Raw genomic sequence first — 14027 nt, 5'->3', positions numbered from 1 at the left:
AATAACGGGACGAAAATAATGTATCTGTAATTGGATCCCTGTGCACTTTCGCAAATTTCCCCTGTTAATACTCTGGTGTAGACGTGGAACATTTCGCGATTGGTGGATGAAGGAGAGAGGAGAAGAAAAGGGGAGAGAGGGGGAGAGAGGGATAGAGCTGCCAATCTCCCAGAAATTTTCCTCTTAATAGTTCTCACTCATTTATCAACGTACACTATCGGGCACATGTTCAAATAAATGTACTTCGCGCCGTCCCGGACAGTGCATTATCCCTTCTCGTCTTTCAACAATTTTGAATCAGGAAATATATCTGCCACGGCCCGGGAACGCTCGCGTTGATGCGCTCTAGCCTCTCCTCTTGCTGAGATGTCTCATACATTTCCTCTTGCTCCTACTCGCTAACACATGTCAATGCTGTACTCTCCTACCCTCTCAATTTCTCCCTCTCTCCCTCCTCCCCCCCCCCCCCCCCAACCCCTTACATCCCTCGCTCTCGGTAGCTCTCAATTCTTCCATTATTTTCGTGCCTTCGCGCCGCGTTTCTTTGGCCTGTTCATTCTGATAACGCGATCATGCCTCGGCGCGGTTTAATCAACCCCGTCGTTTCGTAATGAAATTAAACCCATGAACAACATGTTTCAGGTTAGCTTCGCCGCTCCATGCATCAATCGCATGTGTGGCTGCCATGCAAGCATTTTGGAAACAAATCATGGATTGGAAACCAGCCTTCATTCCAGACACTCCGATTCGACCGCAGAGAGAGAGAGAGAGAGAGAGAGGGGGGGGGGAGGGAGTTAGTGAAATACACAGAGAAAAGAAAAAGAATAATATTATGTCATGATGATCGCTGTATTGTCTTTTTTTTTCCCCTCGCTCAAGTCAACCCCACTTCGCAGAACGCAGGTCAATATTCGTTGCCATAGCGACGCATGACCACAAAGCCGATTCTCAGTTTGAGTCACTGCGTAAATGTATCTTATATACCCCCGGCATTATATGAGTACATATGTTTTTGCATGCGAAATATGGGTAGATGGAGAGATAGATGAGTAGATGACATTAGATAGAGCATCAATAACTCTCTTGCGTATGTGCTATGATCCAGTAGATGAACCACAGAGCTATATACAACACATGGCCAATTTACGTGTGGCTTCGCCGAGTTCAAAACCGAGTAACTGACGGGCCGTGAATACGTGTAACCTTCTGACCTGTAGAGGGCGACCTACTAAGCACATCGAAATTTAAGTTCGACGAAGTGAACACTTGACCCATTAAATGGACGGAGTAGTCTCTGTCGTAATAATCAAATATCTGCCAATATTTGAACAGGACAACAATGAAAGAGAATGACATCAATATTGTGGATGATATTCAAGTAATGCTGTATACGTCGCTCGAAATGATCTTGGAGGCCCCCGTATTATATCGCGCATATTCTCATTTTCTGCGGGGCAAAACGCGTGTGACATTGAAAGGATCCTTGTGAGGTGTGGTTAGGATTATTAAAAGACGGACCAGTGACTACGGAAAGGCTGGTTCTCATGACATACCATCGTCTTAGTTCTTTGCCCCCAACCGTTGTCTTCTCTCCGATAACGTTGTCGTGGAGGCCGAAAAGAAAATACAGCATAGATTAAAATGTCAGTCTATCGATATGAAATGGAATGTTTAGTGTAATGGATTACGTTCTTTGTTGTTCTTCCTTCGACGATGATTTAGTATAGTAAGTTTGCATGTAATTCACTGTTTGTTTATTTGTTTGTTGTTTATGTGCATGCATATGTACGTGTGGTGTGGTCTGGTACCTCTGTTGTATGGGGGGGGGGGTGGAGAGAGACTTGTGAGGGTATTTCTGTTTTGTGGTTTCTCTTTAGAACTGTTCATCACACAATTCTCATTCCGACGGGGATCTGTCCGCAAGTTTTCATTTATACATGGCGAGGGTTCGGGGAGGGTCAGGGCTCGTGTCGAGAGACACCCCCTCGGATAGTCCCCCGCACAACTCAACTCCCAGTCCTCCTTCCATCTACGGGTTCATTTCTTGTCATCCGCGATGCGTATAACCAACTGGTCATTCTTACCGTGAAAAACAAAACAAAACTAGAAACCTATTCAACGTTGAACTTTCCCGCGATCCCATCGAAGCAAAATTAATCTAAATTCAATTTTCTAAAACATGATAACACGAAGTCATGGGATGATTTGGTGTCTTAGAATTAGCTGTTTCAAGATGAAGCGCGTTTTGAAGTGGTCAAACTTTAACATATTTTGGCAGTCGCTGTTACCATGGTAACGTACGACCGTTCATGTTTGAATTATTACGTAAGGTAACACGTGCATCGTTCATTTCGTATTATAGCTTTCATTGCAGGGAGGAGTTGTTACTCTAGACAATGCACACTTGAATACGTCAATACATGTAGATCATTACACGCTTCGCGTCCAAATAGAAGATGCAAACTTGAGGTAAATATTGATTGTAAAGCACCTATATTTTTGTACTTCTAGGTGGATTAGGCGTCATGTCGTATTCTGTTTTAAAGTGCCGTACTGTGACAGGCCTTCTTTCCTCTGTATCGCATACATGTGTTCTTAGCAAATAGGATTTAGATTGTGACAATGAAACCAACATAATGAGAACGGAATGACGAGAATGTAACGCCTAAACTAGCATGCACATGACGAGTCCTTCATAATGTCGACGCATTTCACAATTTAATCTTGTCTCAATGTGTGTAATTCAAGCAGAACTTACGTGTGCATTATTGATGCTAAGAAGTGATGACAAACAGTCCAAATTGAAAGCTCGTGGAAGAAGGGAGGGGGAGGGGGAGTGGGGATCGCCAATTCTGTGTCACATCGTTTCACATATCGCTACATTAAGTCACGAACAAATAATGTGATGAAAATGTCCTCACTCATTCCGCGAGATGCTTACTTACGATGGGTTCGACACCAAATATATCACCAAACCCTTCAAGCTGTTTTGACGTGTGTGTAGTGAATCTCTGTCGGCCGTTGTCCGGCTCTTCCATCCCGGAATGGTATTTGACTCATTTCATTTCGCTCTGTCATGTTCCATCAAGATTAATGTGCTCCTGGTTGGCGTGCAATCATTTCGGCTTTCGCACTCCGTAAGCTTCTTGGAGGTAATGTTCTGTATTATATATATATATGCGTGAGTGAGTGAGTGAGTGATACGGATAGAAAAGAGAGACAGACATTCAGACGGACAAACAGACCAACAGACCAACAGACGAGACAGGCAGTAAGAGAAATGTATATCTATATTATCGTTAATATCAGTAAGCCTACATTGAACAGATTGGATGGGTATGCAATTGGTAGCAAAATGCCCGCGACGATAGAAAGCGAGACAGATGAAAAACAAGCAAACGCGGGGGGGGGGGGGGGGGTGGCGAGGGGGCCACGTACAGAAAAGGAAAGACAGTCAGTGAATTGTTCACAATATTCCTCCCCAAAATTTGTTCTTTAATATACACGTGTAAGTAAGTACTCATTTGACAAGCGACGCAAATTATTGCCCCACTACCTCGCCTGTGTTATTGCGTTTGTGTTGATGGCTGTTCTAGACGCCATTTTCCCACGCTCTGCCCTTCATCTACTTTATACCCTTCTCTATTTTCTTTTCTTCCATCTCCCTCCATCTTCCATTCGGGAATAGTCTTGGAATGAATTTTGTGACAATTACTGTGGTAATATTAAAGTGACTGTACCGGGTAAAAAGGCAAATATGGCAGAAATGCAATTACGCGTTCCATAATGTTCCAACTCTTGTAACGTATACCACGCGAGTGTGCCGAGTGAAGTGTTGTATATTGCAAATCGCTCGTCAACGCGGATGACAGACTGCCAAGTTGGAATCATTTTCGCCTTCGACGAGAACGCAGAGGAGAGATGGCAACAACAACAACAATAACACCAAAGCAGAGTTTGACCAAGGTTCACTAGATTATGTAGCTCCTGACTTCAAAACACTCGGTTGGAGATCTTAACACTAATTACTTACCATGCCATTTGCTTCCTTCACGGACAGTCGCGCACAAATGAACTTGGAATATTGCTCGTTCTCCCGCTTCTCTTTCCCCCTTTCCACCGCCTCCCTACCACCCCTTCCGTCACACGTGGAAAGAACTATTAATGGAAAAGCCGGTCTGGTTGCGCACGCTGGCTATGAAGATGTATATACACGTACGTTATAATCGGCGAAATTGGGTGGCGCTAATGATCGATCAAGTTTGCGCAACATTGCTGGGAGCGCCAGGGAAGACTATTAGTATGGGACGCCATGCGGAACAAATTACAATGATGTGAAATTAATTGAATGGAAATACATCAGGTAATAAGTGCTATGATTTTTTTTTCCTTCTCCCTCATACCCTCCGTTCCGTTTCTTCGGGGGGAGAGAAGTAAGGTGGGAAGATACGACTCGAGATTCGTTTTCCCGCCTTTTTGAGGCGCTTTTGCAGGAGTGTGTTCTGTGGTGTTTCTAGTCTTGATCGAACATTTTTCAAGAGTATACTGTGCAGCTTAGGAAAGCAGCGTATAGAAGAAAACCGGGAAGAAACACTATGGATTAGTTAGACAATGACAAAGAAAGAAGGGGGGGGGGGGGGGTATGTAGTGTGTGTGTGTGTGTGTGTGTGTGTGTGTGTGTGTGTGTGTGTGTGTGTACGTGCATCTGCATCATAATTGTCGCCAAGTCCTTGTTCATATGTTTTGCGAGTGTTCACAACTTGTCTTAATGTGGTCAAGGATATAGACGCCAGTGGCGGTTAAAAGGCAGACACTTATTTCGACTGTTTTTACATCAGCCACAAAATCGTCTCATATCGTACCTTCACCACCCTCGTAAGCACTCGCGTACTCTGCTCGAAACGAATTACGAGTACTGAAGTATGCTCTACTATAGCAAGGTGAATTGTTCGTTACAACGTCTTGTGAGATACAAGTATCAAACGTGATAGGTTTATGAAGAAATGCCGACTGGTCGTCCATCCAATTTTCGATCGCCGAAAAACAACTCGCCCAATATATGTTACTCCGTCTCCGTTTATGCGGCGATTAAATAGAGCGGTCAAACAATCAAATACATGTGATTACTTTCTGTTCCTTGTTGCGACAGGGTCAAATCATTTCGTTCACATACGTTTGGAATATGTCTGCCGCTATATGCAGTGTACCGAACTGGAGTAATTTTCAGATGACATTGCTTTTTACAAAAATGACAACCGCAATTGTTGAATCACATATATTTATATTTTTTTCTCTCTTCTTTGAAAAAATCAACAAATTGTATTTTTGTTCTTGTCTGCAGGGAAACATGATTAAAATACAAAATCAGGCCAAAGGAATGAGACTTACTTCATACGATACATAAAGGCAATAGAATTGGAGGGAGTTTAATATCACCATCTCCAGAAATGTGTACGAAGAAGATATAAAATAAGAAAATTTAGTCTTGTGAAAAAAAAAAATCGTTCATGATAGAATGCATGCCTTGCCATTTGAAGAAATTCTGCATGACGAAAACTTGAATGGAGGAAAAGTCTTCTAGTTTCCGTAGACCCATTGAGAGTCTAGTCATGGTCTCGTAAGATTTTATTTGTAATGAGTCGTTTGAATTCATGTATTATTACAAATGACCCCCCCCCCCACATTATTGATTCAAACTGGGACATATGATTTAGCATCACACCTCTCAGTTAAAAAAAAAAAAAAAGGATCGACGAAATACCGAATACTGTAAATTATTTAATTTCCGAAGATTCCTCAGGTTTTATTGGTGGTTTGTCGCTAACCATGATTTTTACGTGAAAATTTCTGAACAAGCCCGTGCTTTCTTATTCTCTCACGTTGCATAACACTCTGATGCAAATGTGTATACCATTACCCCCCCCCCCCTACTGTGTGGAGGTATTTTTTTAAAGTGATAATAACACAAAAGAAGAAGGAAAAGGGGATGATGAAGAAGAACAGAAGGAGGAAAATGGAGAAGAGGGAAATATGTGTCCTACACATTAAATTACGCAGAAGAGGTGGGAGATATTATGCACGTTTTGGAAAAAGATGAATTTGTGATTGCTTTATGTATTTTACGCTGCCACCGCTACGTCTCCCTCCTGTTTCATTTTGCCTTCAATGATCAATACCGGATGATTGTAACGTGCTACGCATACCAATCACTCCCCGTAGAATCACTTTCCCTCCCAAAAGGCGGGGGAACTGGCAAAAAGGCGCTGATATCACGAACCAACAAAATGTTCATATTTATTTTTTTCTCGTACAATTGCAATTTCGAATACTTCATGCGCGAGATGAGATTTCTGCTGAGGAAGGGGGACAGGCGTCGTTGGTGTGAGGTGGATGTTCAGCAAGAATCATCCTGCGTGGGTTCGTGCTTTGTTGCAAGGGAAACACCACTCGTTACACCGCACAGAAATACAAGCGCATGCATTTCTTTTAGGACCGTTTCGTTTTTAAGCGGTTATGGAATAGAGCTTCGTCCATTTGGGCAATTTCTTCTTTCAGCAGTAGCATCTACCTTCACAAACCGTGTGTACCCCTTTGCGTTTGTTACGCTACGTTTGAAATTGGCCTTTTGAATTTAGCTTCTGCAACATCCCCCCTTTCTCCTCACCCATTTTATTTTTCACTGCTTACTGGTGCGATTCTGTTAGAAAAGGTTATGCTTTGTGTCCGCTTTAACCCCCAATAAATCCTGTGATCTATAGGAGGCAGAATAGCCATTTTCTTGTTCTAGGTATATATACCGACTAGGAGTTAAGTCACACATGATGATCTGAAGTCACCCATTTAGGCTTGTCAGATTACGGTATTTGGACATCTCTGCAACAGTAATTCTCCTTCTTCTTTTTTTTATAGAATGTAAGCCTGGACGAGCCTTTTAGCAGAGCGTTCCTTTAAATCCACCGCATACAGGAGAGAATATAATACCGCACGTAAAAAAAGGAAAGCTAGTGTATCTTTTCGCTGTTCGTATAGTAAAGGATGTTAGTACGTACATCAACTGAGGGGAACAATGATTGTACTGCGAGTGTATTTCAGAAAAAAAAACAGAACTGTCACTCCCTTTTTAGGAATATCGTAGCTATTAGTCTCTATTCTTACCGTTATCCAGGGCGGTTGCCATAACATACGATATCAGTGAAAGGATGAAAGGGAACTATTAAGGTTTGTCATTGACAATGTCCGCGCGGAAAGGCGTTCCATTGTGGAGGTAATATAATACCACCGTCACTACACAACGTAGCTCCTTATGTGATGTCATGATTTTTTTCCGACTTGGTCGAACATTATTATACAAGCGATATTTTCAACACACGCCTCCAATATGAGAGTGGACACATCACTTTGTGTTTGTTAATTCCTCTACATCTGTAATGTATATAAGAGGTAAGATATATGGGTTCTCACAATCAAAGCAAAACAAGGCTGCAGTTGTATCTCCCGTTTCTTTACGTGTATTTATTTCATTGTTTGTTTGCTTGTTTTTGTTTTTCCTTCCTCCAATCTGAACGGATAATCAAACTGTATTTCCAGTGGACGCTACAATGTGTTGTATACATGCGAACGCGTTCATACTTGTCATCGAATGACTATTAGCCTGCATGAATGTTCAGAAATGACATCTTGTTCATTATCATCGTTACGGCGCGGATCATCATCCGTAATTATGATAGTTTTTGTTCGGCTTGATTATCTTTCTTGTGAAATTCAATATGAACTTATGGCATGACAACGAGATCCTGAATGAGGAGAAAATTCGGCGTTTACTCGGATTCTTTCTCGTCATTGTTGAGGGACCATGATAACATTGAAGCATCTAATAAAAGTCGCAATGATATGAAAACATCATGCAATCAGTGAAATGAGGACCATGATTCAAACGTTGCCGTGTGCACTGACCAACCTCTCCACTTGCCTATTTGGTTACAGTGAAACAAAACAAAGCAAACGGAAGACGTCGTGCAAATAGTCCGCAACCGCTCTCAGCGTAACCACAAGAATTCTCCGTTACCAAGGGAAGAAACTCGAAATGTTTTCCACAGAGTTGATATTACACTTTGCCAACAATTCATATGGCAAGTACCTTACTTGCTGAGTGTTCGTTGTTACTATACAGCGGTGTGCAGTGCGACATGTATGAGGATATTCTTCTGGCCATCAAGTCGCGGCGAACGATCGGTGTTAGACACCTACGCCGCGCTCACCGTCGCTTTTCATCCAATATTTGCCTTCAAAAATTAACAGCCAAAAAAAGAAATCACGATAAATCAAATTTCTCTGGACTGCGACTGAAGGGGATAAAATCAATTGAAGAAATTGGTTGTCAAACAGACCCGGAGGGAGGGAGGCGGGGGGGGGGGGGGGGGGAGGGGACGGGCAGGAGATGATAAGTAGAAAGGGTGGGCAGAGCCAGGGTATAGATAAATGAAGTCCCGACGCAAATAGAAGTGTTCACAACGTATTACGACTTCATCAAACCAAGCGATATCAGCGCGAGTAATGGCGTTCTGATGCGGGGTTGAGGCTAGGCCAATAATGTGCTGCCATCTTGGCCTCTCTCTCTCCCTCCCTCTCTCTCTTATTCTCACGTTCTCTTCCCCCGTTACTGTACGTGTGTGTGTGTGTGTGTGTGTGTGTGTGTGTATTCTCTTCTCTATTCCTTGCCCTCTCTGTCTCTCTCTCTCTCTTTCTCACGTGTTTTTCTATGTCTCTTTTCAACTCTCTTCTCGCCAGGGCAGAGATAAAAACTATAATATTATATTATATTATAGTGCTCCCCATGTGTCTATGGCAGCACGGGCATGCGTTTTTACTGCACCAAGTCTCCCATCAAGTTTCGCACAACATCGTTGTCGCCCAAGCGTTTCTCTTTCAGAACCAATCTCTTGAAAATAAGCTCATCAAATAACGATCAATATTTCTTATTACCCACCGAATATCCGGGCCGTATTCCCGTTCCTATTGCCATCCTTGAGAATGGCGAGGAGAGATATGCTTCAGTCCGCAATAATCTTGAAGAAATCGTGGGTAGTTTTTGTTTTCTGACATATATTAATTTTCAAAGGAGAACGACGGTAATCGGTTCAATCAGTTGGGTAATCCTGCTGCGATTGGGAAATAAATTAGCTTCAAAGCCACCCTGATGCAGGGTGCGAGTGGAGAAAAGCTGAGGACATTACATCCTTGCTTTGGCGTGTATCTATTAAGTCCTTATCATTGCATTCGATCGGGGGAGACCAATGTTCGCCGTGACAATGCAACACGACTTATTATGTCTCGCATGCCGGCCGCGTGAGGCGAGGAGGAATTATTTCAGCAACTATTTCTGAGCGACGGATACTGAACCGTGAAGGCTTGCCTTTTATAATGAGCATAAGAGAGAGGAAAAAAAATCCCCAGCAAAACAAAATGGCAGAGAATATCAAAACGCGATGTTGTAGCCGATTCTAAACATTGGGGATGATTTCCGCGCACGACTCCGGCTTTAATGTATTGACTGTCATGCGCGCGTGGCGCAAAAATTTCATTAGATCCTCACACCGGTGTATATTTCAAATCTCATTATCTTTGTTTTCTCGGTTTCAGCGCAATGCGTGGCGGAAAGATGAAACTAATCTAGCAATCTCTCACCGCGTGTCCCTGGAGTCCGCGCTTTAACATGTTATTAATCAAGCCTCATGAATATTCCAATGACCGGCCGATGAATATTTATGTGGTAGTGCTGGAAATGTTACTCCGCACCGTGCCACACATCTCGCCCTTCAGTGAGGTCGCACCTTGGCACGTTAAATTAACTTTCTGCTTGTCCATACTGTATTAATACCAGCCCTTCCCCTGGGCTCCCCCGCAACTGTTACCTCTTGTTAATGATGTATCAGTGAAACGCGCAGGTCGTGGCGACGAGAAGAAGAAAGAAGATAAAAGCTTATTAATGTGTTCATAAATATTCGCACACTCACAAGCCTTGCTCGAGTCTGAGTATACATAGCTCGCCATGTTGTGCCTACGCATATAGGAGGGTAGAACGCGGGTTGGAGAATCTGTTTAACGTAAACAGAGAAAAAAAAATGAACATTCAAAATGCGCACTTGAGATTGTATCGGCCTGGTCGTGTCGCTTTTGATATGAAATTATTTATTTGTCTACCAAATTCAGACATATACAAACATATTTATACAATTAGATAAACATTATGAAGACAGAAAAGTATGATAAAGCGACATGAAAGTTACAGCCCTGATATGCAGACTTAACTGTTCCTCCTGCGGGTCCCAAAAGTGATTGTACAGACTTAACATCAACAATAACAACAATAATAGACAATAAATGCCGTGATGATGCTAATTAGAAGGTTATCATGCGGACCGGAAGCGGAAAGAGTATTCCCCTTCTTAACTCCATCCTTGAAAATGGAGGGGAAAGATATGCTTTAGTCCATAATAATCTTGAAGAAATCGTGGGTAGTTTTGTTTCGTGAGATATTAGAATCTGAAAGGAGAACGTACCGGAAGCGGAAATAGACAGATATCATTATTTATGAAAGATGATTTTATCTTATGAAATTGTGTACAACAATCTAGGCATTATTCTCCTCTTGCCCCGCCCCTCCCCTCCCTGCCATCCCCCCCCCCCACACCCACAGAGCAAACAGCCACCCCTCGCCTTTTAATGCACAGAGAACCGTCCTTTTTCTCCCGGAGTACCAGAACAGCAATGTTCCTTATGTGCGTTCTCGATTAACCCCCCTACTTAAAGAGATCTTGTTACCCAAATACCCGTGTATAAGGTCATCTGGTGGTGCATTTTCTCCCTCCTTTTAGTCATTTTTGGGGCTTCTTCCTGCTCTAGACTGCCAGAAATTACATGCATAGCCTCTGAAAAAGATGCTCCACTTACCCTGACTCAATTATGTAATTAGACTCTCTTATGAGGGAGCCACATGAAAAATCAATGCTGTACAGACGGCAGTGCAGTAGAGAGACAAATACGTAGACAGACAGACAAAATGATAAGCACACATTAGAAGTAATATGTCGGTGTAATTCAAAAGAAAATGCAGACGAGCTCCATAACACGATCACGACCGCTAAAATGCTCCGGTCGGTTCGAGTTTCCTCCTGTATGCGTAAACTGCCTTAATGAAATATGGAATAAGCCCATTTATCACGTGGATAACGTCATTTACTAAAAGCATTAGGCGAAATGCATTATTACGTTCTAGCTTTTAGCGTTTCCATGCACTATATTTGATTACATTTAGTACTTACTCCTATTCATTTGAAGTGAATATTCCCCCCTTTTATCAGTCGGAGCCGCATCAGAAAAGAATGAAAAATATTCCCCCAGCAAAGTAAGAGGACACTGGGACGTTGAGTACTTGATCTATCCTCAACGTAAAATAATCCCATCTCGCATGAAGTTATCGATTTGAGTCAAGAGAAAACGCATTTTCGTCCTGACTGCCGACAACTCCTGATGTCGCATGAGCTAAATATAAGATGGAATGAGAAACGAGGAAGAAAAACATACATGGAGAGGAAATCTGAATGCATTTTCTCATTCTCTTCGTTCCCTTTTTGTTTCCCCACACAGCAAACAACATGGACAACTCCAAGGAAAACCGGCCAACAACGACGCCAAATAACAACAATAACAACAGCAACAACAACAATAACAACAACAACGCGGTAAGATGCTGCGCCGGTTGCGGCGGTAAGATCATCGACCGCTTCCTGCTGCACGCAGTCGACCGGTTTTGGCACACGGGCTGCCTGAAGTGCTCGTGCTGCAACGTCCAGTTGGGGGACATTGGTCACTCGTGTTTCTCGAAGGCGGGCATGATCCTCTGCAAGAAAGATTACCTCAGGTAAGTGAGAGACGCTAGCAAATGACTGCAGCGACAGCGGTAATTGAACGCTCATTTTTGCTGTTGTCGTGTGTGAGGGATGATTTTTTTTTTTTGGTACCGTCAATTTGTGAGCATGTGCAATGATGACCACGATGTGATTGATCTTGTGGAAAAAGCCAAAGTGAATAATAATGTGTGTAGATTGTCATATTGTCGCTATTCAATGGATGAATGACTGATTGATTGATTGAATGAATGAATGAATAAAATATGCCTCAGCATTATATAGTAATTAAATAAGGCATGGATGAATGGTTGGGGAGAAGGATGAGTTGAGGTACTCAACCATAAAATCATTCTTTAGGGAAATGAGTTGTTAATTGATGAAGAGAAACAGATAGAGTGAGAAGTAAGATGTAGAGGTCGGTGTACGTGTCCAAAGAAATGACCAGCATTTCGGTAACGAGTCTGAATAAGGAACGAACGCAACGTGTTTAACTCGATGTTATGACGCAGTTATAATACATATGTCATGTTACAGAGTTGGGGATGGTCTTAAAAATTGTCACACTCTTTCCGCAGTTGACATGATCACAAACGCAAGAACGTACACTTACAATTAGTGAAATCTTTTACTAGACTTTCTTCATGTGGTCTTATCTGATTAAGTTGCTAAGAGGACCTCGTCTAATTAGAATTACACTTCCTGTAACAGATAATATATCGAAATACTGTAGCTCTCCCCATCTCCCAATTTGCCGCAAACATGGCTAAGCGAAAAACAGCAACGAAATTAACAACAACAACAACAACAACAACAACAACAACAACAACAACAGCAACAACAATAAAATCTGTCAAAATGAATGTACACTTTGGGTCAGGCTTGTTAAGTTTTGTTTTCAGCGCGTACAGCGGGGAAAAAAACAAACAAACATGAAGTTACTAACCACAAGAGTCTCTCGCTCCACTGACCTATTTTACCTGCCGCATCATCCATATGACGCCGATCATTTTCTCGCAATAATCGATCGACATAACCAAAAGAACAAACAGCAAAAAATAAACGAAAGAAAAAAAAGAAAATGTGCGATACAATCGATCACCTCGAAGCAACTTGCAAATAGAGCGCGGGCGAAAAAAAGACAAGCACATTGGCGCGCATTGGCGTGCTCGTTCTCTCGAAGACAGGGAGCCGGCTTGGGCATTATCCCTCTCAAGTTCAAATGGTCTCATTTCCTGTCCCGCTCATCTATCAACTACTCCTTCCCTCATCCATCGCAGATGAGCGCCATAGTTGGCAGGATTTAGTCTCGCGCGACAGACTCTTACTGTGGTCGATTAGGTGATGCTGTCGTTGGGCCATTGTGTCGGGCGGTCACAATTTCGTCTCGAAACGACTCGTGCCCGCAGTCTGCTGGGTGCGCCAAGAGGACATTCTGTCATTCTAACATGCTATGAATGAATTCAAAGAGTATGGCAGGCGATTTGATACATTATTCCGCCGGGATTCGATCGGCAGTTGAAGCCAGGAAGAACCTTCTTTTATTATTGTTAGTATACGTATAATTTGGCAATTTGTCATACAAGCATGCGTATGTATAGGAGCTCTTCGAGAAAATGAAAAACAATAAAGAATCCCCTAAGACAAAAAGAAGAACGTTGGGATACGTAATGAAATTGTTTGGGATCGTGTTCAAGTAATTTCCGTATTTGAGATATAGATCAGAGAAAAATTAAAGCGCATTTCGGATAACCATGTATCCTAACAATACATGTCGTATACGGATTGGAAAAGTGATGAAATTTGAACAGCAAATAGGTTTACATGTGAGTCCAAGCTGCAAAGTGTCAAGAAAAATTTCAGAGTTAAAATATTAAGAAGTCATTTAACATGTTAAGAGGGCCCGCAATAGTGAACTGCATCCCGAAAACAAAGTCGTTCACACAATTTATGAATCACAAAAGTATAATCTGCCATGAATGTATATGAATCAATTAACGTCCCGTGTCCTACACTGTTCAAAGGGAGGACGTTAAAAAAAAACACCCAACAACATCAAACAAAATATGCTAGAGACATGAAGAAGGTGTATGCCAGCAAAAGAAAGATTGTAACGTCGCA

General features: G+C 42.3%; 1 protein-coding gene across 1 annotated transcript in view; it reads left to right on the top strand.

Moving 5' to 3' along the window:
• The window catches only part of LOC139728728 (uncharacterized), a 95380-nt gene that overhangs the window by 25072 nt on the left and 56281 nt on the right, over positions 1–14027 (top strand). The window contains exon 2 of the mRNA XM_071639669.1: positions 11647–11920. Within this exon, the coding sequence (XP_071495770.1) occupies positions 11647–11920 (274 nt within the window). The remainder of the gene's footprint in view (positions 1–11646; positions 11921–14027) is intronic.

Source organism: Diadema antillarum, unplaced genomic scaffold (genome assembly GCF_040938485.1).
Source record: "Diadema antillarum isolate AM-2024a unplaced genomic scaffold, OU_Dant_1.0 seq00000195_RagTag, whole genome shotgun sequence".
In the NCBI taxonomy this organism is placed as follows: domain Eukaryota; kingdom Metazoa; phylum Echinodermata; class Echinoidea; order Diadematoida; family Diadematidae; genus Diadema; species Diadema antillarum.
This window is presented reverse-complemented; position numbering and strand designations above follow the sequence as displayed.